This window comes from Martes martes (assembly GCF_963455335.1).
Source record: "Martes martes genome assembly, chromosome: 9".
In the NCBI taxonomy this organism is placed as follows: domain Eukaryota; kingdom Metazoa; phylum Chordata; class Mammalia; order Carnivora; family Mustelidae; genus Martes; species Martes martes.
Genome location: NC_137896.1, coordinates 117,480,327 through 117,507,990, shown reverse-complemented (window position 1 = coordinate 117,507,990; position 27,664 = coordinate 117,480,327). Strand labels below are relative to the sequence as shown.

At 43.1% G+C, this 27,664-nt stretch overlaps 2 protein-coding genes across 5 annotated transcripts in view; one reads left to right on the top strand and one right to left on the bottom strand.

The window, feature by feature from the left end:
• The window catches only part of RBKS (ribokinase), an 83,742-nt gene extending 60,295 nt beyond the window's left edge, over positions 1 to 23,447 (bottom strand). For 2 of the 3 annotated variants that reach the window (XM_080812668.1, XM_080812669.1), the window contains exons 1-2: positions 23,320 to 23,439; positions 7,451 to 7,583 (exon numbers count right to left, since the gene is read on the bottom strand). In XM_080812668.1, coding sequence (XP_080668794.1) covers positions 7,451 to 7,583; positions 23,320 to 23,408 — 222 coding nt within the window. In that variant the 5' untranslated portion in view covers positions 23,409 to 23,439. Of the gene's footprint in view, positions 1 to 7,450; positions 7,584 to 23,319 lie in introns of all 3 variants that reach the window. The other variant, XM_080812667.1, reaches the window with a different exon arrangement.
• A 319-nt stretch (positions 23,448 to 23,766) lies between these two features.
• BABAM2 (BRISC and BRCA1 A complex member 2) overlaps positions 23,767 to 27,664 on the top strand; it is a 401,322-nt gene continuing 397,424 nt past the window's right edge. For both annotated transcript variants that reach the window (XM_080812666.1, XM_080812665.1), the window contains exons 1-2: positions 23,767 to 23,903; positions 27,469 to 27,619. In XM_080812666.1, the coding sequence (XP_080668792.1) occupies positions 27,492 to 27,619 (128 nt within the window). In that variant the 5' untranslated portion in view covers positions 23,767 to 23,903; positions 27,469 to 27,491. The remainder of the gene's footprint in view (positions 23,904 to 27,468; positions 27,620 to 27,664) is intronic.

Here is a 27,664-nt window from a genome sequence, read left to right as displayed (position 1 = left end):
AGCCATCGTCCGCATCCTCATCATCACGAGGACAGTCCTGCTGCCACAAGGGCTGCTTCCCTTGCGGGGAGGGCACGGCTCCTGCTGCTTGGATTCAATTTTTCTTTTTTTCTTTTAATTTATTTATTTGACAGAGAGAGAGAGATCACAAGTAGGCAGAGAGGTAGGCAGAGAAGCAGGCATGTGGTGCTGGATCCCAGGACCCTGGGATCATGACCCGAGCTGCAGGCAAAGGCTCTAACCCACTGAGCGACCCAGGCACCCCTGAGTCAATCTTTCTTATAAACTACATTCCTCCCTATCTGGTTCTCCCTGATGCTTCCAATTCTGCCTGCTGCTCCCTATTTTCAAACCGAAGAGCACCTGGTCATGGAAGCAAGCACGTGGGTGCACTGAATTATTTTAAAAATAAGACCATATTACTATTATTGTAATGAAAACATAACGTCTGCATTAATGGTGAAACTAATGCTGTTTAATGTAACCCGGTATCCCGTTACTTCCGTAAGAATAACACAGCCAACCGAGAGCGTGTCTGTGTCTTAGACATACCTATCTATTATAGCGAAATGTGGGCAAAAAGCAGCAGAGATCTGAGGCCTCTTTTTTCTTTCTGCATTACAGAGTAGCGCGGATGCTTTGGGCAACATCATCCTAAAAGAATGCCCTTTTCCCTGTCTCCCCACCCTCAAACCTCTTACGCAATCATTTATTCTGCTGGATTGACTTTAAAAAAGGTCAAGAGGAGCGAACACCTTCCAACCCCCTTTGGCTGCTTCTGCCTCAAATGGAAGCCTCTTCCCCAGGAACTGGAAATTCATAACCAGAAATCAGAGGGGTGGGACCCAGGCTAAGGCATCATGCATTACCTCATTGAGAGCTGGGCGAAAGTATCTTGAAAATCACGGTGAATGACACAAACGGAACGATTTGTAATGACTGTGAATGAAAATCACAGTGAAGAATTCTTGAATACTACCTCTGAAACGAATGATCTGGCTAACTGAATTAAAATTAAAAAAAGAAAATCACAGTGAATGATTTCAAACGGTCCTTGAAACAAAAAGGACTTGACATCATAATTCCAGAGGAGAACCTCTTTAGGTATTTTTGGAGGCTTCTCTGTCTTCCCGCTCACATTTGCCTCTCAAATTGATAACGAGAACTTTAAGTGTAAGTATCCCGGCCGCGAAGCAAAATAGTGCGACTGGGAGTCAGGAAATTTGGAATTGAATTTCAGTTCTGCCATTATCAGGCTAGTTAAAATTCTTTATGTTTTGCGGCAAACTGTTCCCCCTGAGCCAGATGGGGTGGGACTGCGGTGGGTTCTGTCGGGCAGGTAGGAAACCGGTAGTAGTTCTCAGTCTTCGCTGGGCGTTAGAGCTCCCGAGCAGCTTACCCACATCCTGGTGCCCAGGTGACACCCCAGGTCAATGAAAGCAGCCCCTGTGCAGGTGGGACCGTGGCCCACGCCCCCGGTGATGACAATGTATGCCTCCAGCTGAGGCCCATGGGCTTGCAGGATGAACGCTTTAGAGTGTGGGTGAAGCTTTGTGTGAAAGAAACGAGGAGGGAGAGAGGTCCTGCCTGGCGCTACCTTGGGAAAACACAGTGTGGCCTGCACAGTCTGCCTGGAGCGAGGGGTCCAGCGGGGACCAACACGGGGATCAAGGGATCGTAAAGCTACAAACATCGCCAAGCGTGTGTTTGTGGACTCTGGTCTCAATTTCATGTCACCAGGCCTGCCTCCCCTTGCTCTGTGGGCTTCTAACACTCGTATTTGGCAAAAATCTTTGGATTTCTCTGTTCTACAGAATGGTCAGCGGAAAGGCACTATTAACTTGATGTTATCATTCGACTGCGTTAAAACACAAGGTGAGTACAATATATCTCTATTTTCTTGCCTTCTGAGAACTTAGACGTCCCTTCCTCTCGCCACCTAATCAAACCTCACCTGTTTTTCAAGTGCAACTTAAGGCCTACCTCCCCTACCCTAGCCCTTCTCAAAGCTCTCATTTCCTCAACTCCTACAGTATTCCTACTAGATACCATGAAATATTTAATTGAATACCACCTTCTATTGTTTGCCTAAACAATCTTCCTAAAAGTCTAGCCTTCCTAAAACCTTATCGGAGACTCTAGCTTGGCCTGTGCATGAAATGTGTTCTATACGTGTTTGGTCATCTTAGTCGCCTGTCTGTTCATTTTCCTTGGCCCATCTTACCATTTTTTTTTTTTAAAGATTTTATTTATTTATTTGGCAGACAGAGATCATGAGTAGGCAGAGAGGCAGGCAGAGAAAGAGGGGGAAGCAGGCTCCCCGCTGAGCAGAGAGCCTGATGAGGGGCTCCATCCCAGGACCCTGAGATCACGACCTGAGCCGAAGGCAGAGGCTTAACCCACTGAGCCACCCAGGTGCCCCCAATTTTCTCATTCTTAAAGGGACATGACAACAGGCACTCAGATTGTCCTAGCTGTGGCTGCCAAAAGGTCCTACACAAGGTTTTGCTCCTAATAGACCCCTGGAAGGCATTCCTATACTCTTCCAGTAGCAACAGGGAAATATTTTAGGCAGAAGGATTCTGGGAAAAGCACATAGAATGAGGTAGCCTGGGTAAGCCTGTTTCAGGTGAAAGAAGCCAGGTCATCGGCAGTTATGGACAACCACTTGCACTTAAGCCAAGGCAACTCCTACAACCCCAGATGCTCTTCAGGAAATCCCAGGCTCAGCTCTTCCCGGAAGCTTGTAGAGTCACGCAGTTGACTAGAACTTTCTGCAATGCTGAAATGCCCTCTCTCTCTCTGTGCTACCCCAAACAGGCACTTGACATGTAGCCAGTATGACAGAGCAACTCAATTTAAAATTTTATTTTAATTACATTTAAATCCAGCCACGCATGGCTAGTGGCTGCCATCTTGGCTAATGCAGCTATAGAGAGACGTTAAGTTAGAATCATGGAAAACAGCTGGTCAGGTCAGGAGTAAGAGCTTTTCCTCCAGCTAAGGTTCCTGAAGTATATCCTTCACTTTTACCACCGAGAAGGCTCTCTGCATTGAGGGAGAGCCCATCACTGGCTTCCACAGTCTAGAACTGTGATCTGGTGCTGAGGAAGGTGACTGCAGTTAGCGCTACCGTATAGTGAATGTCTACATTTCAAAATGGTTGCGGAATGGGCTGCTTGGAATCCTTGAAGAGTAGAAAAATAGTAGAAATTCTAGGGATTCCATCTGTTGACATATAGCTGAGGTAAATAAAACCTAGAAGACTAAGATATCTTACCCAAGGTCATATGAAGTTGAATATTTCTGCTAAAAAAGTTATCACCTCTAATAAAACAGGTTGCCAGTTATCAGTTCTCAAAGTTAGAATGCACAGAAATATAATTAACACTAAAACCAAGCTGAGTGCAACTTAATCTTTGTGATTCAGGACAGAAGAATACAAAAAATTCCCATTGTTCAAGCTAGCTGGTGGTTTAAATCCTATCTAAATGGGGATAATGGCCTTTAACATCCAAAATTAATGTCACAGTCCCCATTTATGAGTTCTGCTTATCTGACAGGGGAGGTAGGGAGAAGGTAAGAGCTGGTTGGTGGTAATCCAATTTTCTTCCAATCTTCCTATATGAGACCCATACTGTTTATTTGCTTAGGGTCCTAGGGTACCCCGTATTTGGACACGTGGCCAGGCATTCCAATCAATAGAGCCATTAGTTTTAGCCAGTTGTCCTTCAGCAAAGTTCAGGAAAGGACAAATTTCACTTCATTAACATATAATGTGGGAAGCGCTGGTGACTACTTTTGATCTTGGAAAACTAAATCTTAATGCACGAGCAGCTGACGGTCCCACAGTCATCTAACAGACAATCTAACTTTTTTGGTTAAGATGATGAGTCCTCTAATACACTCCATCTGTAGTGAAGGCTGTTTTTCTTTTTTCATTTTCAATCTACTGTGGACTAATAATTCTGTAAAATGTAACAACACTGAAATAAAACCAGAAAAAAGAGTCCTACAAAATACCAGGCTTAATTTATTGTTACTATTACATTCATCAGCTATACACATTATTCTGTCAAATGCTGTAACTGTTGCTAATTGCTTACTCATAATTCCTGTACTGTCCAGACCAGTGACCGTTTGCAGTCTGGCCCGAGGATCAGACTTTGGGCAGCGTTTCTCTAGTATCTACCCATTCTGCAAGGAAAACACACAAGTGCTTGTATTTACAGAGGTGGATTTTTTTTTTTTTTTTAAAGGAAGCTCTACGCCCAGTGTGGGGCTTGAACTCACGACCCCAAGATCAAGAGTCACGTGCTCTACCGACTGAGCCAGCCAGGCGCTCCTAGAGAGTGTTATGTTCGAGGAAAGTAAGATCAGTTAATTGGTTGAGGGTCTCCCCACTTGGCTCATTTCAGATCTGGGTCATTTGGGGCCATGCCTGTTCAGGGCTTCTTCCCACCACATGAGAAGCAGGGTCTTTGGGCTGAGACTGGGCCACTGTGTCTCGAGTTCTTTTTTCCTACTCTGGCCCTCCTGACAGTCCGTTTCGGGTATCAAGATATAACATTTAGTTTGAATGGAATGACGGAGGAGGAAACACTTAAGAAAATCAGGTGAAGTCCTATGAAAGGCAGCCTCACAGACTCTTTGTCCTGCCAAGAAGACTTTCATTTTCTTTGATCTCTGCCTGGATTTGTAATCTGAAAATACTACTGCCAATTCTCCTTGGACTGTGGCCTTGGGCCCGGTGAGTACTGACTATACCACTCTTTAATGACTTGAAGTGTTTCATGATTACATGTTTCCCTTGATGCACATTGATGGGCTCCTGCTTAACAGTCCTTGTCTCAATATCTTGGCAGATAAGTCCCTTGAGCACAATATAAGCTGTTTGGCATGTGGCATCAAACGGTCTTACTTCCCCAGAGCTGGGATTTTGGTTTGTTGTAGGGTGGTGGTAGATTAAGTTAATGTGGCCAAGAAAACCGCAGGAAATTTTCTACCTGTTTTTCTTTTACTCCGTCTGTTCATTTTTATCTTGAGTAATTTCATGATTTTGGTTTCTACTTGGAATTTGTCATCTTAAAAAAAAAAACTGCTATACAGCAGGTTGGCTACTTTGCTTAATGAGAATATACTTCACCATGGAAAAATATTGTGACGGATGGATAACAATAGCTTCTATTATAAAAAAGATAACTTTTCTTTTGAAGAAGTCTAAGAATATTATGCAATTTGTTTAGGCTTAAAGAAATCTATGTCTAAAGATTCCAGGTTGTCTAAGCAAAGTCACCCCATGTGGGTTTTGGCTGAAGCCAAGCTTTCTCATCCTCTCTGTACGGACACCCACACGAAAGCCGACTGCGGGGTGTTAATGGCCGCTGGCTGCCTCGGGGCACCGCAGGTATGAACAGCTTGCACAACTGTACAGGTGCTACCCTAAACTGTCATACGCAGACCAGAATAAAACAAACAGGACCGCTGCTTTATCAAACTCCTGACTGTACCATTTCCCCAAATACAGCCCTCTGCTGTCTATTCCTCTCACATCCACTCCTGACGGTTGCATGATTCACTTCCCAAGTTCAGTTCCACAACTCAAATATTTTCTATTTTGCGTTTCTCTTTGCCTCAAATTCAACAGACCCAAAATAACACCAATCTCAATCTTCGAGTTGGATGAGATCCCAGGGGACATCCAATTTTGACTTTCATGGCTACATGAATAGCATTTATGAAGCTTCCAAGAGGGGTTCTCTAATCTCTCCTGTTACGGCTCCAGCTCGAGGGAACTCCTCTCTTCCCAGAGCAGCCATTTTTGGTATTTCGCTTCCAATACCAATTCTCTGTCCATGTTTTCCCAGCTGGCAAATATCCTCCTCTTTCCAGTTCCCAAGCCCTGTTAAGTCAGCACCATCTGATGAGACCCCAGACCCTTCATTTCCAATCAAGCATAGGATCGTCAGGCCTACTGCTCCCTCTCCAAGCCCCACAGTTCCTAGCATGCACTAGGTCATCAGTAATTAATGGCTGATTAGTTGACATTTAAAATCAAGAGTTCAACCTTAGAAGATGCGCATTTCTTACTTTGAACCTTGTGCTTCGTGGGATGTTTTTGACCTAAGAGCTAGATAAGAATTTCATCAGGTTAATCATAAATTAGAAATAAAACTACAGTTGATTAGCAGATGAAATGATAATTGTATAGTTTGTACATCATTGAAAGACTCCTGTGGAGAGAAGAGTGCCGTAGGCAATGGGAAATGACATTGCAGAGAAATATTGGTGAAACTGACCCAGCTCACAGGAGCGAGCTCATTCTTTGAAATTTCTCAGATTTTTCTTATCCTTTACTGTGCAGACTGAGTCTAGCTTTCCTAAAATGAACTTTCGTGTTCTACCAGTAATGCTAGCATCTTAAAATTTCATTAAACACACAAACGCTGAACCTTTGGTAGCCAATTTTATTTTCAAATGACTTCAGTCAGATGGCTAGAAAGAAGGACTACCGTATTTAACATGCCATTTCCTTATATACCTGAAAACAGAACTATGCCTAAGGATTAGTTATGGGTAGTTCATTAAGGCCCAGATTCCTTTCTGATCCAAGAGCTAGCATTAGAAGAAATAACTTAGAGATGAGTGAATCACCAGTTATTAGACCAAGTTTCCAAAAGTCGTGTTGTAGCAAAAATTGCTAAAAACAGGATGACTTCTGCTGTTTAGAAGCTGGGCTGTAGAAAGCCCGTGGGCTAGGCAAATTCCTCTCCCTTCTCACCCTTCACTTAGAAGCTCAGTAAGTTAAAGGAATGCAGCATTACGCTACTTCCCGGAGGATTCAGTGAGGGAGGAATGGATATAAAGAATAAGGAAAAGGAATCTCTCCTGTTTCAATCTTTAACAACACAAAAGAGATACTCAAGCACGTGCATGCACAAGCATGTTCATGGCAGTACCGTTCGCAACAGCCAAAAGGTGGAAACAGCTCAGGTGTCTATCAACAGACAAGTGGGTAGACAAATTATGGGCTATACGATGGGATATTATTCAGCCAGAAAAGGAATAAAATAGATACATGCTATAAGGCAGATGAACCTGGAGAACATTCTGCTAAGTGAAAGAAGCCAGACACAAAATGCGACGTATCCTATGATTCCATTTAGAGGAAATATCCAGAATAGATCAATCCTCAGAGATGGAATGCAGACTGGTGGATGCCAGGGGCAGGAGGTGGGATGGGGGAGTTGGGGGAGACTGCTTCACGATAAGGGGTTTTACTTTGGAATCACAGGAATGTTCTGGAACTAAGAGAATGGTGGTTGTCCAACACTGTGAATGTACTAAATGCCACTGAATTGTTCCCTTTAAAATAGTTAAAAAAAATAAAATCAAGTCTTAAAACCAGACCCTTGCCTCTAGAATCCTCTCCACCATGTTTTACACTTACCTTGCATACCATGGATGTCTTTGCTCCAAGCCTGGCAGCTTGGACACACTGGTTGGCACCTTTCCCTCCAAAGCCAATAAAAAACTTATGTCCATGGATGGTTTCTCCAGTTTTGGGCAAACGAGAAGTAAGACTGCCATAATTTAAAAAGAGAAGGAAAAAAAAAAAGGCACATCAATTTAAGTTCTTCAGAAGAGAGAGGGAAGGTTCTCTGATGGGAGTCTAGTCCTAGCAATCAGAAATGTAAGCAGAAGCAGAGTAGATCACTTTTTCCTTTAAGACAGCATTCGGCAGTTGGCATCACGACCCAGAATGCATCTGCTGACAGGATGTCTTTCTGTCTCCCCCCGCCCCGCCACAGTCTCACAGCCACGCTACCGGAGATCCACTTCAGATAACAGTTTATAGTGCCTACTGCATCAGGGGTACTCATGGGTGCCTCCGTTTTCCATCGTGGGGAGCTCTTACAGGGAAGTCCCTTCCAATTCCCACTTCCCAGCGCCCAGCACAGACCTTTATTCACAGTGGGATAAGTTAATGTGTGTTTCTGTACAGGTTTATCTGGTCACTTTAACAAGAAGCAGGAAGTGTACCAGGGTTCTGGTAACCATGCTCAGGACCTAAGGAGAAGAAGGAAGTTGCAATTCCAGGCACTCAGGAATCCCATCTGTTTCCTGGCAGGTGGGGCGGGAGTGGGTTATGACTTCGATGGCACGATCAAGTTGTAGTCCCAGTCCATCCTGTATCCCACCCATTTCAGGTACTAACTCAAAAAGAGCATCTAAGCATCTATTCTTAAAAAATGGAGTCTAGAGAGCTAAGTTTAGTTGAAAATTTTTACTATAGAAAATTTCAAACCTATAACTAGAGAAAACAGTGTACTAACTTCCCTAGCCCAAGCACTCATCCCCCAGATTCAACCACTGTCAACTCCTAGCCAACCCTGCTTCAGTCTCTACTTTTGTGGACCCCTCCAAGAGCGAAGGAGTTTTACTCACCTGTTATTGCCTGGTGAGGGTGGTAGTAGAGGAAACAAAAAGTCAGAGTGAAAGGTTTTCTCCAGGGTATGATTTTCATAACATTAAAGTGGAAGATGTGAAGAAACAACATCTTTGAGGGACAGAAGATGTGAAAATGGAGAGAGTCCTGTGTGTAAGGGTTAGTGAGGAAGATGGGCCCGAGTAGCATGAGGACTGGATGGCCACAAAGAAGTGGGCTGAGGGTCAGATGGAGTGCCGGCAGGTGCGACCAAAAAAGGTTAAGTAGCTTTAGATGGGAAAGAAAGGCCAAGAGGGGAGTTCACGACAGTAAGTCGATTGAGAACCTACTCTGTTTTGGCAGATCTGAAATTTATATTCATTTCCCACCTAGCCTGTGTTCTATTTGAAACCAGTCTCTTACGCCTAATGTTAGAGTACCAGGACAATGCCAATTCCTACAGGTCACTAAGAGCCTGTTTGCAATGGAATGACTTATGACCGATGCCAATAACTCACAATGGTGTTGACAATGACCAAGTTCATCCTGGGCACCTTCTTTATGTAGTTCGAAAAGTCTCAGCGAATTGGGCTAACCTACTCCATTCCCTAGCACTGCAGTGTCAAATATGGTTATTTGAGATTCAAGAGAGACTCATCAATAATTTGAAAACATTCTATTCCACTCCTCCCCTTTTCAGTGCTATTTTTACCTCCTATTCTAAATGCATTTATAGTACTGATGAAAAAAATATCCAGCTACAAGTTCACTTCTGAAAAAGGTACTCAATCAAGAGAAAAATGGTTTTAATGTAATGTTATTATCCTGTCATTTAATTTAGCAGTGACAAGTGATGATGAGATTTTGATTTGCATCAGAAATCTTAAACATTTTAGGATTCTGTTATGAACAGGCAATGATGACTAATCTGTGCGACTGAGTAACTATGTGAATTCTTGGCTTATTGACGCTGCTACCAACAACATCCATAACAATTTTAAAAAGAAAAAATATCCAACGTGGCTAAAAACAGGCCAAATAACTGAATTAGTAAGATGGTCGGTATAGAAACTTACGACTTTCACTATATTTATACTTAGGGTCTGGGTCACAAGTATATTTTTTATTATTGGCTGTGGGAAATCATGAAAAATAGATCAGCAGATGATTATTGGGATGTGTATGTATGGGATGGAGGAGTGAAATCAGGGGTACAGTGTTGTGTATTTGATGTGGGAGCAGATGGCTGGGATTTCAACTCCTTTCTAAACAACTTATATTAACACAAGCACTGTACTAATTTAGCCATCACTGAAATTTCATCACTGAAATTTCTCTCCTTGGGAATTGTACTCTTTTCTTTCTGCATCTCTGCCCTACTCTTCCTTCCTTTCTTCAATTATAGACTCTCCCTGTATGGGGACAAGGACCAAGTCTGTCCTGGTCTCCATTTTATCCAGAGTGCCTGCCACTTAGCAATGGGCTTAACATATTTTTTGACTGAGTGAATTTTTTAAAGAGACTTCCCTTGTCTCCTTGAAGGGTAGGAGAATATGACTGGAGATGCTCAGGACACACTGGCCAAACAGGCCGCTTTGGTGTACTGCTGATGGTGAGCTGTAGGCACATGAAAAGGAGCAAAAGGGGGGAGAGGCTTTCTCTGACCTGCCCCATATCTGCCTCAAGACCAGTTCCCCCAAAGGACTCCACAGCCATGAATCCCCTCCCTGGGAATTTCATCAACCAGCAAGGATGGACTCCTGTCACAGGCAAGAAGTCACCACCACACCCAGACAATTGTCACAAACATTGTCATACCTCCTATTTATAAAACCGAGGGCCAGTCCATCTTTCCTAAATCATTTACTCTCCCCAAGAGGACTCCCACCCCTTTCCCCCTTCCCTATTTAAGAAGCCTGAGTTCTTAATCCCCTTGGGGAGTTACTCCTTTTTCCCCTGGGCCTGGCCCACGTACACCTGGGGCATTCAGGTTAATACACTTGTTTGTTTTTCTCGTTAATCTGTCTTTTATTACCAGGGTCTCAGGCAAGAACTGAGAAGGAAAGAGGGAAAATTATCTCCCTTTCCACCTCTCTTTTCTGTATCCCTGTGTAGCATCCACCCCTACTTCTGAATTGCAGACGTGGAGGTGTTGGTGAATGGGAAGGAGGAGCCTGGCGGGAATGTCAATTGTCTGGCAATGACAATTTCATGGTTTACCAGACCTTGCCCACCGCCTTCCCCGTATTAGCAGCACGCCTCTCCTATAAGCAGGAACCGTAACCAGAAATCAGACTATCCTTCTTCATTCATGGATTAATTCAACAAACGTTAAATGGGTGTTTTCCAGTCTACCTCTACGGGACAAAAGCAACTTCTGACAATATAATAAATCCTAACCCTGATGCAAGCAATAGATGAGTGGGGGGGAAAAAAAACCAGTTCAGAGCATGAGATTATTACGATCTGATTCATGATTTTTTTTCTTTTAAAGATCAAATTGGTTTTATTAAAGGAGTCATGACTCGGGCAGCATCTAAGAAGTAGAAGGGAGCGCCCCAACTCATGGTTTTTAAAAATAAAAAGATGCATGTATATGTTCTCATAATATGTAAATGCACAGAAAATGAAATGTTAATGACAGGTATCCATGAAAAGGGTGGAGAGTGGGAGCAAAAGTTCCTGTTTTACTTTGTATACAGAGGTGTATACAACAGGAATACCTTTGTGCATACGGGAAGCCACCTGTTACTACTTCAGAGTCACCCAGCTTCCCAGCATCGTATTCCAGCGTCCTGGTAGCCGGGTCCTTGTAGGTGCAACGTTAACACAGCCTTGCCCAGTGCCGCTCTCTGTCCATTCCAGGGTTTCTGTCCCTTTGTCATGGTTCCCCCGGCTGTCCCACAGCATCGAGCAACCAGCCAAACACGTCAAGTGTCTTTGTACTGGCTTTTCTCGCTCCCTGCATTACAGTCCTGCACAGATTATATGCTCTTAAACCTTTGTTTTGTGACCTTTTTGTTGAACCCAGGCTAAGACAGTTTACTGCTTAGTTATTTTTTAAGTAAATGAACTGGAGCGGAAAGCAGCTTTGAGAGCAACTGGAAAGTTACAGACAGGCAGAAGCTTTCCGAATTAGAAATCCCAATTCACCTTGAACTAGGGTTTCCTACCTCTTTCCTTATTAAGTTCATGAAATCAAGGTCCAGCTCAAGAAAGGACCTGCACAAAGCACTGCCCCCTGATGAAAGCATCGCTATGATTTGCCACGATTCAGACGTGAGGCTTAGCAGGGCGCCAAGGACAAAGTGCTCAAAGGAAGATAAAAGGAGAGCAGTATACTGGTAGTAATGCACTGTTGCTACCATTTAAAAATTAAAAATAGAGTCAAGTTTCTGGATGACGGAGAAAACCCAGAGAAAACCAACCATAAGAAATATACCTGAACTTAAATTTGTAGCTTTAAAAATGTCACCTTTTAAATTTGCACAGGAGGAAACACTGCTAAATGTTCATAGATGGCCCCACAGTCTTCTGGGCCCTGAGAGGTCACGTGGCTAGGGCCTAGTTGCGCAAGGTAGCAGGCCTGAGCCACTTACTGATTGTACTACCTTTGACAGCTTTTCCCTCTTTGAACCAGCTTCTTCTCTTGCAAAACAGGTTTAATAATACTTGTCAACTCCTTAAATGCCTGGGTTTTGTGCACTGAGTTATTTCACTGACAGGTGTTATCAGAACAACTAATCAATTGCTTTTAGCTTCTTGACAATGATGTGCTTGTTACGGATTCTCAGAGATGATTCATACCAAAGGAAGGAATGACCTGGTGAAGCAGGGAAGCGAAGTCTTTCGACCAAAGAGGTCACACTACCCAGGCTCCAGCCAAAAGTTGAGGAATATGTTGCGTTTCATCCTTTCTTCTTCTGGCTGCAAGCTTGCCAGCACCCGGTATGCCTCTCTAACAGGGGACTGTACTATTACTGCACCATTAAAATTCATTACACTCATTTGTTATTCCTACTGCCTGTACTCTTCAGCCATATCTGTTCTTCTCAGCATTTGTCTATGTCACATTTATAGGACTGAGCGTCATTTCCAAAAAAACCTAGTGATCTCTCTTCCTAGCTCGGGAAAAAAACAAAACAAAACAAAACCCACTTAGCTTCCAATCTTCATTCTGTGGTTCCTAACCCTAAATTTGCAGACATAGGATTTATTTAGGGGAATGAAAGCTGAATTATGCTTTAAACCAGTTTTTTAAAAAACTGATTTAAAAAAAAAACTGATTTTGATTATTAATTCCTATTTTTCCTAGCTAACCAGTCTGGGGCTGAAAAGTAGTTTTGCTTGAAGATGTAGCTATCCTTGAATTTATAGAATAGCTATGAAGAGTATTTGTCACAAGTGGCCAGCCTTTCAGAGTGTCCTACCCTTGAACCTTATTTAAATTTTGCTCGTGTGAAAAAGTGTAGTAGGCACGGGAAGAGCCAATAAGGTGTATGTTATGGTCTTACGTGGCTGCCTTCCTTCCCATCTCTGCTCAGATGTTACCTCCTCACACAGGTCTTCCCAGATCACCTTACGGGAGATGTCCCTATACCTAATTTTTGTTAAGTTATTAATTCATTCGGACAAGGAATACTGTGTTTCTGGATCAGAGACAGCTTTTTAATTACTCATAATTGTGTTAGCTCTCTGTGTCCCAATCTCCCCCAGGGTGACATGAGAGGAACTTCCAAATAATGAATTCTTGGGAGTTTGTATGGAAGCTGACACAGCTGTTGCTCCTCCTCCCCTCGGGGGTGGGGAAGGAGAGGGAGAAAACACAGCCAAGTGACCTTTGCTTTGTAATATAAACCAACGCTCTCAGGGGAGCGAGGGGTGGGAGGTCTCTAGATTTACAACCCCTCGAATGTAAATAAATGTGTCCAAGAAAGAAGTCCCAAAATCTCTCCAGAAGTCTCTGACTTGCAAGGTTTGTTTGCCATTCAAACATTCTTTAATCCTGGTGCTAGCAATCTTTGCTCAGAAAGTCCTGATCATGCAGAAATGCGAGAACATGCATGGGAAAAACATTCATTGCTTCCCAATGATTTTCTTCAGATCAATAGCACTGTCTGACATTATAATACTCATTTCTCTCCTCCCTCCCTATCTCCTTTTGGATTGTCTTCTATCTCATCTTCACTACTGATGTTGACTCCTTTTTTCCCCATTTTTTAAAAAACGGTTTTATTTTTCGGGGTGCCTGGGTGGTTCAGTTGGTTAAGCAACTGCCTTCGGCTCAGGTCATGATCCTGGAGTCCCTGGATCGGGTCCCGCATCAGGCTCCTTGCTGGGCGGGGAGTCTGCTTCTCCCTCTGACCCCTCCTCTCTCATTCTCTCTCTCTCTCTCTCAAATATATAAATATAAATAAATAAAATCTTAAAAAAAAATCTTAAAAAAAAGATTTTATTTTTAAGTAATCTCTATACCCAACATGGGGCTTGAACTTACAGCCCTGAGAGCAAGAGTCATATGTTCCCCCAAATGAGCCTGCCAGGCGCCCCTCTCTTATTTCTATTTCAAAAATCTGAGGTTTACAACAAGCATCTTTGACTTATCACAGCTTTTTTTCAAACATTGCTACACCACTTTACTTGTAAGTGTAATTTATTCTTCCATTTCCCTTCCTAATCTTTGTGCTATCACATATTTTATTTCTATGTGATATAAACCTTACAACACTATGCTATTATTTTTTTATTTAAACCATCAATTGCCTTTTAAAGAAATTAAGAAGTGGAGGAAAGAAGTCTTGGCATTTGCCCATATATTAACCGTTTCTGGGGCTCTTCATCCCCTTGGGTAGATCTCGGCTTATATTTTAGCATCATTTAGATTCTGCCTAAAGAACTTCCTTCAGTATTTATTGTAATGTGAGTTTCTGGTGATACATTCTCTCAGCTATTATTTTCCTGCATTTCCCTTACATATTTGAAGGATATAAAATCCTATGTTGACAGTTTACTTTTTAAGGACTTTAAAGATTTCATTTTCTCCCCCTTGGCTTGCATTATTTCTGACAAGAAGTCTGTAATGAATCTTTGTTCCCTTATTTGTGATGTCTGTTCCCTTATCTGTAATGTCCCCCATGCTTTTAAGAGTTTGTTTATAATTGGTTTGCAGGGATTTGATTACAATGGGCTTTGTGGTTTACAGTATACTTATCCTGGTTGGGGTTCATTGAAATTCTTAGACCAAATTGAAAAAACTTGAAAAATTTTCAGTCATTATTTCTTCAAATATTTTTTGTGCCTCACCTACTCTTTCTCTTAGATTCTGATTACACAAACGACAGTCTCCTTGTCTCACATCACAAAGACTGTGTAGTTTGGTAATTTTTCCCTCTATAATTCAATTTAGATAATTGCTCTTACGGTCTTCAAGTACACTGATCCTTTCTTTTGTAATGTCTACTCTCCTGATAAGCCCATCAAGTGAACTTTTCATTGCAAAAATTTTATTTTTTCATTTCTTAAACTTCTATTTTTTTTAAAGATTTTTTTAAAAATTTATTTGACAGAGATCACAAGTAGGCAGAGAGGCAGGCAGAGAGAGAGAGGGAAGCAGGCTCCCTGCTGAGCAGAGAGCCCTATGCGGGGCTTGATCCCAGAACTCTGGGATCATGACCTGAGCGGAAGGCAGAGGCTTAACCCACTGAGCCACCCAGGTATCCCATCTTTTTTTTTTTTTTTTTTTTAAAGATTTTATTTATTTATTTGACAGAGATCACAAGTAGGCAGAGAGAGAGGAAGGGAAGCAGGCTCCCTGCTGAGCAGAGAGCCCGATGCGGGGCTTGATCCCAGGACTCTGGGATCATGACCTGAGCCAAAGGCAGAGGCTTTAACCCACTGAGCCACCCAGGCGCCCCCCATCTATTTTTTTTTAAATGTGTTTCCCACTTTTCTCCTCACTACGGTCTTGTTTTTCCTTTGAATCAATGGGCATTTTATAATGGTGCTTTGAACATCTCTTTCTGCTAATTTCCCCATCCTGGCCATTTCTCTATGTCAGGTTTGGTTGGCTTTCTTCCCCTTGGTTATGGATCACATTCTTGATTCTTTGCATGACTATTGATTTTTGAGTGAATGCTGAATATAGCAAATGTTACACTACTGAGTGTCTTAATTTTGATGTGTTTTTCTAGAGGATTAGACTTTGCCTTTTTTGGGCAGCGAAGTAATTTATTTGTTTGGTCCTTTTCAGGATTGCCTTTGAGATTTATTAGGGACAGTTTCAGGTAGCCTTTACTTTGGGGCAAGTTTACCCCCTTTACTAAGTTGTGGTCCTTCTGAATGCTCCAGGGGTTCAATAAGTCTCTTATGCCAAATAGAATGCAATATATCCCGTTCCTGTACGATTTCTGTGGAATGTTCAGCTTAGAACTCTCTAGTAGTGGCCCAGCTTTGTGCAGTCTCTACGTCTGTCCATGTAGAATTCAGCAACAGACTCAAGGGGACTCCTATGCAGATTTCTGGACCCTTCCCTGATTAGCTCCTTCCTCTCCAGTACATGTGCCCACACATTTGAGCCATATGAGTCTCCCTAAGCTATGAACTCAGTTTTCTCAACTCACTGATCTTGCCATACTTCCCTGAGTTTCTTCTCGCTGTGCCATGGTCAGTGATGTCCCTCCTGCTTGTTTCCTTTCTTGTCGGGATAACACACCTGTGGTCTAACATCTGAATCAGCTGCTTCATATATTTTGTCCCTTATATATCCCATTTTCTTGTTGTTTATGGTGGGAAAGTAAGGCCAGTACTAGTCACTCCATCATGGTCAGAAGCAAATATATTTTTTCGTAGATTTATTTATTTATTTTAGGGGGGTGGTGCACACGGTGGGGAGGGGCAGAGGGAGTGGGAGAGGGAATCCTCAAGCCGACTCCCCCCCGAGCGTGGAGCCTGATACTGGGCTCGACTCCTGAGATCATGACCTCAGTGGAAATCAAGAACCGCTGCTTAACTGACTGAGCTACCCAGGTACCCCCAGAAGTAAATATTTTTGAATGAATATTCTACACTTTAAAAGACATTTATAGAGATAACTCGGATGACAGATGCCCGTGTACACAAGAAGGCACAGAGTGAGGTGAGAGCAGTGTAGAAATGGTACGTATGAGCGTGGCCCAAGGAGAAAAGTAAACCAGTTATCAAAAAGGAATATGGCCAGAATAAAGGGGCCGCATCCTCCTTTATCCCTCTGACATAGGATTGAAGACTGAGTAAGAAGACACTGGAGAGGCATATAGGTCAAGTAGTTAGAAACGTACTTAAAAATTATAATGCCATCTGATATCAACTCACCTTTTTGAATAATTGTACAGAGACTTCCTGCCTCCCAGCTGAGCAAAGTTCTGGACAAAGAAGAGCAGCTTAGAGAGGTAGGGAAGGAGCTAATCCTGGAGCTAGAACGTGCGAGAGGAGAGGGCAGGAGAAGTATGTGTGTGTAGGGGGGTTAGTGAGTGGGGACTGGACAACCAGAGGATGCAGTAAGGTACGTGAGAAAATCAGGATGCAGAAAAACAGAGTAGAAGGGGAAATGGTGAGACTAAAGCATTCGTCAAAGTTCCTGATGAAAACCATTTTAATTCATTGAAGAAGGCAAGTATGAATAGTGACAGATAACTACAAAACTGGTATTTTATTTTCTATTTTGCCAATTAATTATAGTAAACTTTAAATTTCAAAATGATTTCTGTCACCACATTGTAATTATCTAGGCTACTTCTTCCTGCCATCTGCTGGTGTAGGTTAAAGAAATACAAATGGAATTAATTTTATCCTAAGCAAAATATAATTAGAAAGATAAATCAGCATACAAAAAATAATGTATTCTGGAATCAATTATTAAAAATTTTAACTTATCTGCAATTTCTGGTTTTTGGTGCTCATGCTTCTTTCACATTCCCATCATCATGAATAATCAAGAAAGAGTATATTTGAGCTTCCTGATACATTTGTGAGATGGGTTAGAGCAGGCATTATCTTCACTTTGGCAGCCGGTGAGCTATGTGAAATGTCATGTCTGTCCTTTGAGCCCTTCACTGGTTCCCAGGGCCTGTGGAATACAACCCAGGCACCCAAGCATGGCTGATGAGACCTTTCTGTAACATCTTTCCTCTGATGCTCTACAGACCTAGTTGCGGCTGTCCCAGCATGCTCCATGGATACCCACAGCCGTGACTTTGCTCTTGGGGATCATCCCAGCTGGCCACAATGTATTCCCTCCTCTTTTTTGCTGGGTTAGCACCTGCTCATTTTCTAAAACTTGGCTCCGGAGGCATCCCAACCAGACCGTTTTCCCTATACTCCCAACAGAACCTGCAGGCACTAACTGCATCGCACTCCAATGATCTCTCTTGGTGTCTGCCTTCTTTTTTGGACTAGAAATTCCTCAGGAGCAAGGACTATGTTTTACTAATTGCAGCATCCCTAGCACTTAGCACAGTCCCAGTCTTTTAATAGCTACACAAGTGACCGAAATCCTGGAGAGTCACTCATCACGAAGCCCACCCAACCTTCTTCTCCCAAGAGTGCAGAGACGAAGGAAGGCAGGCATGAAGAGCGGGCAGAGCAGGGATCACTGAATGAACTTGTTTGTAATACCACACGGTAGGTGTACTTGTTCTGACAGGTGCAGTATACTTTTTAATGTGTTTTCCTCAAAGGGACCACAATTAGCAAATTTCCCATGAATGATCTCTTTTGATGTTAGGAAATCTGGTTGACAGAAACATGTTTACCGAAATATTAATTTAAGAGTTGGTAACAGATATACGACTTTCAAGACCAATTTAAGGAGCAGGAAAGATAATAAAGGATATTCCTCTAGCACTGGGAATGCATGATACTCCTCAGGTCAACAATCCTCTGGCTTTTACTTTACTGAAAATGTAATGCAGAAGAGATTTTTTTCTGTTCCAAATATGACAAGTCAAAAGGCTTCTGGTGGAATGCAGGATAGAGGTTACTGTAATATGTTAGGCACAGGTAACCTTTTCTAGGTATGGTGTACATTTTTGGCTTTTTTTTTTTTTTTTAAGTAATCTAGGTCCTACATTTCATCCACTTTGGATTGAAAAGCTTCTAAATTCACTTATTCCGCCATCCAATTAAAATCTTTTGACAATTAAGCAATCATTTCCTGACTTGCCAAGGATTAAATTTAGATGCTTGGCTGAACATGAGCCTTATCTCTCAAGCCATCACTTTTAATTGGAGCATGTAAAAGGATAACACAGGGTTGTAGCTGACATCATAGTCTATCGCCATGGAAATGTAAACATGGGTTTGTATTGAGCTTGTCTCAAAGCAAGTTTTAGGGGTTTAGAGAGACTGGGCGATGGGAGATAAATTATGTAAAAAACGTATGCCATAGATGTTGGAGCGCCCTAGGAGTTCAGACCTTCAGTGATCTCATCCTGCCTCAAGGCCTCAAATATCCTCGACACACTGTTGACTCTCAAATTTATATCTCCAGCTGGTCCAAACTCCTGTAATCTGTCTTCTTGACGGCCTCAGTTGGATCTAACAGGCAACTCGGATCTCCCATGTCCACCCTGAGCTCCTGATACTGCCCTCTCCCCAGCCAGTTTGCTCTGCTCCCAATCTTATTTCTTGGCAAAGGTCAGCTTCCCCTTCCACATGCAGAGGCCACAGAACTTGGGAGTGATCCTTGACCCGTCTGTAGTCCTCAACGAATCCTGTCCGCTCTGCCTTCAAATATATAATAAAAAAGATGCTCCCTTCATCTTCATGGACTGCTTTCAGGCTACTGTCATTTCTTGCCTGGATTATTGTAAAGACTCTGAACTGGTCTCCCCTTTTTGCCCTTGCCTGCCTTCAGTCTGTTCTCACACAGCCCCCACAAGTGATGATATTAATATGTAAATCGGATTAGGTCACCCCTCTGCTCAAACCCTCCAGTGGCTTTTCATCTTATTCAAGGTATGACCCCAAATCCTTTAATCATTAATTGCCCTCCTCCCTCCCTTTTTTTCTTGTTCAGCCACACTGGACTCCGTGTTGTTCACTGATCATAAGAGGCATGCTTCTGCCTCAGGCCCTTATGCTCCTACGCTGGTTATCAGTATGGCTTGCTTCCTTTCCTCCTTTACGTTTTTACTCAAAATCACCTTCTCAGTGAGGCTTTCTATGGGCAAGGACCTAAAATTACTACTCCCATCTCCCTTTCAAACCTTACTTTCCTCCTTAGCATTGATCTAACCTACTATGCATTTTACTTATTTCTACTGATACAGTCTCTTCTATTAGAATGTGAGCCCCACGAGGCAGGGTCTCCTGGCTGTGTTTTTCACTGTTGCATCCTTAGGGAAGTTCCTGGCATATATAAAAAGTTACTAAATATTTGTTGAATGAATATGAGATGGATGATACATGTCCTAAGAAATAAAGATGCTCAGTGAAAGCATGATTGACAAAGATCTGTGAACTTAATCTCTAAAGAAGTTCACTTCTTGTTGGGTTTTCATGGAATCCTGTCTTTGGAGGAAGTCTGACTTAATTTTCCGCAAGCTTGATTTCTCTTATCTTTGCACTGTGGAACTTCAGAGATGGGTGTTCAGGAAGAGAATGATGGTAAACATAGGTGGGTATTAAACAATGTTCATGGTTTGCCATGTTGGATGAGCTAATGATATTTTAAAATTATTAGTACACAGAGCTTACTATTCACAGCAAACTGAAATCAGACATGAAAAAAAAAGTTGCTCATTGATTGAATTAGCAGTGTCTGGCACACAGTAATGTAATATATAAAGTGAATTGGATTGGGTGCTGTCCAAGAGGGCTTGGTTACTGAAGTAGTTTTGTTTCTGAAGTGAGTCTGTGGTATAGGCACGGGTGTCCAGGCTGTGTCCAGTTAAACCAAGAAATAAAGGGACAGTCACGGAGATACCATCTCTAGACCTGAACATTATTAATCCTTAGTTGTTCTTTATCAGCTTACAAAGTAAACAATGCACGCACTGCAAGTTTTCAAATGAACTGCAGAGGAAAAGGGCAAAAATACCAGCCAGAGGTAGAGGTAGAGGCAGGATGATATAACGGAAAGATAAAGCTTGGGAAACGTGGGTTTCCAACTTTCTCTGTGCCACTAACTGGCTGTGTGATTTGGGGTGGGGGGAGGTCATCTAACAAGTCTCTTAGTTACCTCACCTGTAAAATGTGGAGAATGGACCGAGGGGCTTCAGTGATCCCCCAAGCTCTAAGTATTGTAAGATTTTTTAACCTTAAGCTTCATCATTGTGGCAGGTAGAATAATGTCCCTCCGCTCCCCTCCCACCCTGCCCCATGGATGTCTACATTCCTAACCCCCAGAACTTGTGAATGTTACATTACATGGCAAGGGAAATTAAGATTGCTAATAAGCTAACTTAAAATAAGGATATTATCCTGAATTATCCATTTGGGCCCAACATAATCACAAGGGCTCTTATAATGTGGAAGAGGAAGGCAAAAAGTGAGCATCAGAGTGATGCCATGTGAGGAGGACTTGACTGACCACTGCTGGCTTTGAAGATGGGAGTAAAGGGCCATAAGCCAAGGAATGCGGGCAGCCTCTAGAAACTGGAAAAGGCAAGAAAACAGATTTCCCCTTAGAGCTGCCAGGAGGAACGCAGCCTACCGAAGTCTTGATTTTAGCTCAGTGAGATCTGTGTCAGACTTCTAACCTCCAGAACTATATTAAATTTGTATTATTTGAGCCACTAAGTTTGTGTCAATTTGTTATGGCAGCAAGAGGAAACTAATGGGATCATGATATATACCCTAACTAGCAACGTTAGACCCAAGTTTATCACAGATGAAGGATTTTAAATAACAACAGGTATTTTGTAAAGATCTTCAGAGGCAGGAGTAATCAGCAACCATAAGTAGTTTGCAGAAAAGCTGTGAGACAGTCTCTAAGGGAGTAAAACTTTTACTAGTGATTCATGAGAAGTAGACACCTGGTTATTTTACAAAGGAAAGAAAGTGGCAAGAGAAGAGAAATTAGTAAGTTTATATACAATGTAAGAGTTTTTTATTTCTCTGTACCTCAGTTTACTCCTTTATGAACTGAAGAGGTGGAATAAATACTCTCTAAATTCCTCTAGATTTTTAAAAAAAATTTTTTAAGACAGAGAGGGAGGAAGTGAGGGAGGGAGGGAGAGAAAGAGAGAGAGAGAGAGAGAGAGAGAGAGGAGTGAGACTGAGAATCTTAAGCAGGCTCCACGCTGGGGCTCAATCCCACAATCCTGAGATCATGACCTGACCTGAAATTAAGAGTCAGATGCTTAACTGATGGAGGCATCCAGGCACCCCAAATTCTTCTAGTTCTTAAATAAGATCTTAAAATCCTGACAGATGCTACATGAGCCCTTGACACTCCACCCTCCCCCAACTATGAATAATATTCATTTTATGAAGTATTGTTATCCTTAACGTTTGATGGTCAAGCTTCACAGAAAGCTCAGACTTAATTTAAGATGAAAGTGGTTCTGAATTTTAAACCTGACACTTATCCAGGTAGGGTGCATGGGAAAATTGTTTAGTTTTCTGACTCTTTTGCCACTGAATCTATAAAAGTATGTTTTTGGCATCACTAGCAGTCTCTCCCCCTTTCTACTCTTTGTCTGGAAATTTGATAACCTAGCTTATAAATAATTTAAGCAACGTAAGACTAAATTGGTTACATACAAACCCTGGAACTATTTTCTAAGTAAAACATAGGTGGTGCAGAGATCTGGTGACTTGATTTTCTCAAGGCCTTTTAACCTATTTCCAGGCTCTCTGCTATCCTTTGGAAAAGCAACGTTGCAGGACAGATGAGGTCTTACTGTAGTATCCCTGATCATTTTTAATTTTTATAATGTAAAAACAACATATCTGAAAAGCTAGTCACAAAAATATTAAACAGAAGCAATCTGAATGGTAGAATTTTCTTGCAATATCTGATTGTTTTTAAAATAATGTATATTATTGTTATAGTCGGAAAAGCCATTTTCTTTCCTTTTTCCTTTCCTTCTCTCTTTCTCTCTTTTTTTTTTCCAGTAGGCTCTAAGCCCAAGGTGGGGCTTGAACTCACAATCCCAAGATCAAGAGTTGCGTGCTCCAGTACCTAACCAGCTAGGCACTCTGCCATTTTCATTTAAAAAAAAAAAAAAGGGAAAAATTAGGGATCTCTCCATCGAACGTATTTTCAGTTAGCATATTTTCATTATTTTATCACGTTTTTTAATGTTGTAAACTTCGTGTTTATGGGTTTTTGATTCACACTCGGGTTGCCACAAGATAACCCATATACTGATACACATAATACTGAAAAGCAAGGAATGCCAACAGCCAATATGGTGAAAGGTGACGCCGCGAAAGATCGATTGTCTTTTGGACTTTTTGGCCTCTGTTCCAATCATTCAAGTTCAGACGACTAATACCCAACCTGGTTCATGCCACCGTTCACAAAACACTTTCCTTCATTTAGTCCTCACAACCACCCTGGGAGGTGGGCACGTTCTCAGAGATAAAACGACTTGACCAAGGTTAGTCAGGCTAGTCAGGGGACAGGCTCATCCGACGGGTCGAAAAACCCGAGCAGGTCTTCGCGGGCGCTTCCAGTAACAGGAAGAGCTTCCACTACACCCGGGCCTCTTACGTTCCCGAACTTGACAGTTAACCTTACCAACTCAGATTCTGCCTCTTCCACGCCAGGGCGGCAGGCTGCGGGCTAGGGAAGCCGGCAGCTCACCCCCCAAGCGGGCCCTCTCCATCGCCGAAGCTCCGGTGCCAGGCACAGTCTCCCCCCCGCCCCCCTCCACCGCAAGCTCTGCGTACTGAGCCGGACTAACCTGACCAGGTCGGTCATGCAGGAGCCCACCACTACCACCGCGGCCACCTCCTCCTGCCACTGCCGGCCGGGTTCCCCAGATGCGGCCATGGCCCAAAGGAGATGCTCTCCACCCCGGAGGCTGACCTTTGCCCTTTGCCCGACCCCGTAACCAGGAACGCCGCTCCTACGCTCCCTAACGACGCGGGCCTTCCAGACGCCTCTGCGGGTCGCCCACCTGACTGCCCGAAATAACCCCTCCCCCAGCCGCCCTCTGTTCTTCCCGGGACGGTCTCCCTGCACCCCCTCTCGTTACAGAGCCCTCCTGAGAGTTCCAGACTCCACGCCGCTCGCCACCCACGAGGCTGGCGCGGAGGAAGGACCTTTCAGGCACGGCGGGGACGCCCTTCCGAGTGCCCGGTTTGGCGCGTCCGGGGGCGCGCACGCCGCCCGGCTCCCGGGCCGCAGAGGGGGCGGGGCGGGACGTCCGGGGGCGCGCACGCATCCGGCTCGCGGTGCGCGCGCAGGTCGGTGCGTCGGTCGGGGGCGCGCTCGGGTAACCTGTACCCCACGTAGTCGCCGGTTACCGATCGGACTAAGTTCCAGGTACCTGGACTGGGGCTGGTGCGGGGAGGTTGGATCCCGAGTCGCACAGGTGGCCTGTGCACAGGATCGTGGTTTAAGTATGCCCAGGGCTCGCCGCCTCTTCCTATAGAGAAGGCCCCCGTTCTGAAGATGCCCTGCTCATTCCCATCACGCTGGTCCCCGCAAGAACGAGACCCCCCCCCCAAGGCCAGAGGCAGCTCTTTTTGCATATCTAGCCCGCCCCCTGCTCCCTCAATAACCTCAGACTCCTTTCTTCTGCCCGCCTGAAGAGGGGACCATACAGTTTGGGAAAAGGGAGAGTATCCCTTTTTAGATGGCCCCTAGAGTGGGGTGGTCATTCTTTGGGTCTGAGCCGACTTGTTTTTCTTGAATGTTGCCCCTGGAGAAATTGCTTCCCCACTTAACTTCCCTCGTGCGCTTTATGACGTTGAGGTGACGCAGCAGGACGCCACCCCTTTCCGTTCCATGACGTCAGCAGGGCACACGTTTCCGTGTTTGTCATCTCATCTTAATTGCGAGATACTGGACGATGCCTTAGACGTCTTTGTAGTCCCCAGGCTGCCCCTCTGAGGACCTCATGTGACCCTGTTTCGAGCAGCAGGCCCTGTAAAAATTGTATTTCTGCATTTTCCTTTTGTAATACGTCAAAATCAGGAAATAGAAATCGCACAGCTAGCACTCAGGGGAGGCTGGCCACTGTAAATTTGTGCCTAGCTGGGATCTGTCATGGAACCGTAATGTGTGAAAGCCACTATTGTGGGTGCTCCCCCGTCCATGTCCCTGGCTCAAAAGGATCACACCAAAGAACCATCATCTTTGGTTATTTGGTGACCTCTGGTTTTGGAGTATTTATTTCTCCTCTGTCTTAGAGAAGTCACTACACTTATGGTTGAAACATTTTAATGCTGCAGGAAGTCTTGCACTGTCAAAAAATAGTACTGTAGCTGTTCTAACACAAAGAAATTCATTCCTTCAGGTGTTAGTCAAAGGTCCTGACAGTTGCTGAATTGGAATGGGCTGTTGTCACCTTAAGTATAGTTTGGCTTTTGGTGCAGGTTTCTTCCCTGTGGCATTTGACTGGCGGGTCACTCAGGCTAGCTTTGGCAGCAGACCAGCTGTAGTCAAACGTGTTTCTGGTGGTCAGGCAACCATTTGTTCAAATTTGTAATTTTTTTTCTGTTCCAGTTTCCAGTTTTATAAGTTGTACACTTGAAACGGGTGACTTTGATGCCTTTCTCTTTGCAATTATACATGCTTATGTGAGAGCAGGATGGGTATAGTGGACTTTGAGGGAGATCTGGATTCGAATGCTGGTCTTTATTCTTGCTACGTGTGTGACTTTGAACAGGTTACTTAGTCCTGCTGTGCTTTAGTTTTCCTATCTGTGAAATGGGAACAGTAATAGAGAACAGGGTTGTTGGGGTGAAGTAAATGAAATTACAGGTAGAGGTGGGTGAGAGAGTGCCTGATACTCAGTAGATTTTTCAGAATGTGTTAATTCTTTTTCCGTTTTTCATAGAAATGAGAGGTAAAATAATGATAGATATTATGGGGAAAAGCATGGAAGAATAATTTTGTAATGTAGGTGAGATCCTTTGCTTTTTTTCCAGATGAGTATTTCTGTGTTTTGCATATGATCTAGATAAGCATCCTTTCAAGAACTGTGACATCAGTGGATAGAAATAAGAATGGAAATGTCACAGAATAGGAAAAAAATGCTTCAAAATGCTAATATGGGTTAGTATGCTGTTCAAAGACAAATTACAGAAATTATCCTTATCTCCCGTAGAGTGGGAATTCTAAAACCTGCCTACTGCCCAGGATTGTGAAGATCAACTGTGATAATGTTTTTGGAATCTCTTTATAAGTGGTAGTGTTACAAAAATGTACAGTGTGGTTTTTATGATTGACAATACAGGACATTAGATGTTTATTCTTACTTTGTAGTGACTTTGGAATGGTGGGGGGAAGTAATCTGTTAAGTGGATGGAAGAGGAGCTTGTTTTATATTTGCAGAAAGGATGATTTGAGTACTGAAGTGTACAGCCTCAAAGGTACTTCTGGGTGTCATCACCATATAAGGTAGCTAAATTATTTTTTGAAAGATCATTGCAGTCCTTCCCTTTATTACTATCCAAAGTGATTAAAACAGGTACTGGTTTTCAACATTTCTTTTGGCAGAGACCTCTAAGTCCCCATATGGTAAAGTATATGAAAACTAGGACTAGGACATCATTTCCTTATAGTTGTAACTTATAGGAAATTAATTTGCTTTTGATGAGGGATTATCCTTTCAGATTGAGGAAGAAAGTGACTATTTAAATGGACTTACTCACCTCTGAAAGTAGAGGTTTTCATTAAGAAATCTATTTAGAGGAATTCATACATTCCTTCCCCTAGCCCCTGGGTTTCCAGATAATTTAGACATGCTTTGTTGGTTTTACTTCTGTATTTTCAAGTGCAAGAACTTCTTAGTGCCTGAAAGGCTAAGACTTTTAGATGCATGTTTGTTTGTGCTGGCTAATATCCGGATAAGTGTATGTTTTCATGATTTAATTGTTAAATAGCTTTTTTAAAAAATATTTTATGTATTTATTTGACAGGGATCACAAGTAGGCAGAGAGGCAGGTAGAGAGAGAGGGGGAAGCAGGCTCCCCGCTGAGCAGAGAGCCTGATGTGGGGCTTGATCCCAGGACTCTGAGATCATGACCTGAGCCGAAGGCAGAGGCTTCAACCCACTGAGCCACCCAGGTGCCCCGTTAAAAAGCTTTTGCTACATATGTTCCTCAGATACATTCTCCTTGACCAGATTTTTTTGAGGGAATATTGTCTTCTCTCCATACCTTAATATTTCTCTAGTTTTTTTTTTGTCTCTTTATTCATTTGTTTATTTAAAGATTTTTACTGGATGCTTAGCATGTGCCAGGTACTTTTGTTAAACACTAGGGATTCAAGACATAGTCCCTGCAGGGGAGAGATCACAAAGGAGGTGATAAGTTATAACACACTGTTATAACACACAGTTATAACACACTGTGGAGGGACAGTATATCAGAAGTAAATAATTTTTCGTAGGTAACAATTATAAGTAGGTTGTGCTTATTCTTGAATTTCATACAGTATTACCAATCAAGTCCTTCTTGTGGGGACACCAAGGGAGCAGTTCCAAACTTAATGGTGTGCACATTTTGTGCGCTGGGGGAGAGGATTGTTGGTGAAGGCTTCTTAAGGCCTCAAAGTAGGAAACTGTTAGTTGTAAGATAGAGCGGGGTAGATTTAGGTTGCGTGGGGCAGTGTAGCGGTCAGCTTTGGAAAGGAGGAGGGAATTGGATTGAGGGGCTGCTTCTGGCCTGAAAAGCATTGGTGCAGTCTCTCTCCTGAGGAGGTGAGGAACAGGAGGTTGGTTTCTTCTGAAGGGGTCATTGGAAGAGGCCGCTGTAAGACAGGAAGTGAAGTATTTATTCATGCAAGAGAAATTTCCGTGTTGCTGTGCCAGTTTTCAGGAAACCCGTTCTGTCTAGTTCCTCTGAATACTCTGACCACCATCCCTTCCTTCTCCTTTCAGTGTGATTTGCAAGTCAAGCCAAAATGTCCCCAGAAGTGGCCTTGAACCGAATTTCTCCAATGCTGTCCCCATTCATATCTAGTGTGGTCCGCAATGGAAAAGTGGGACTGGATGCTACGAACTGTTTGAGGATAACTGACTTGAAGTCTGGGTAGGTACCAGCACTACTTCAACTAGTGCATCAGACCCAATCCAG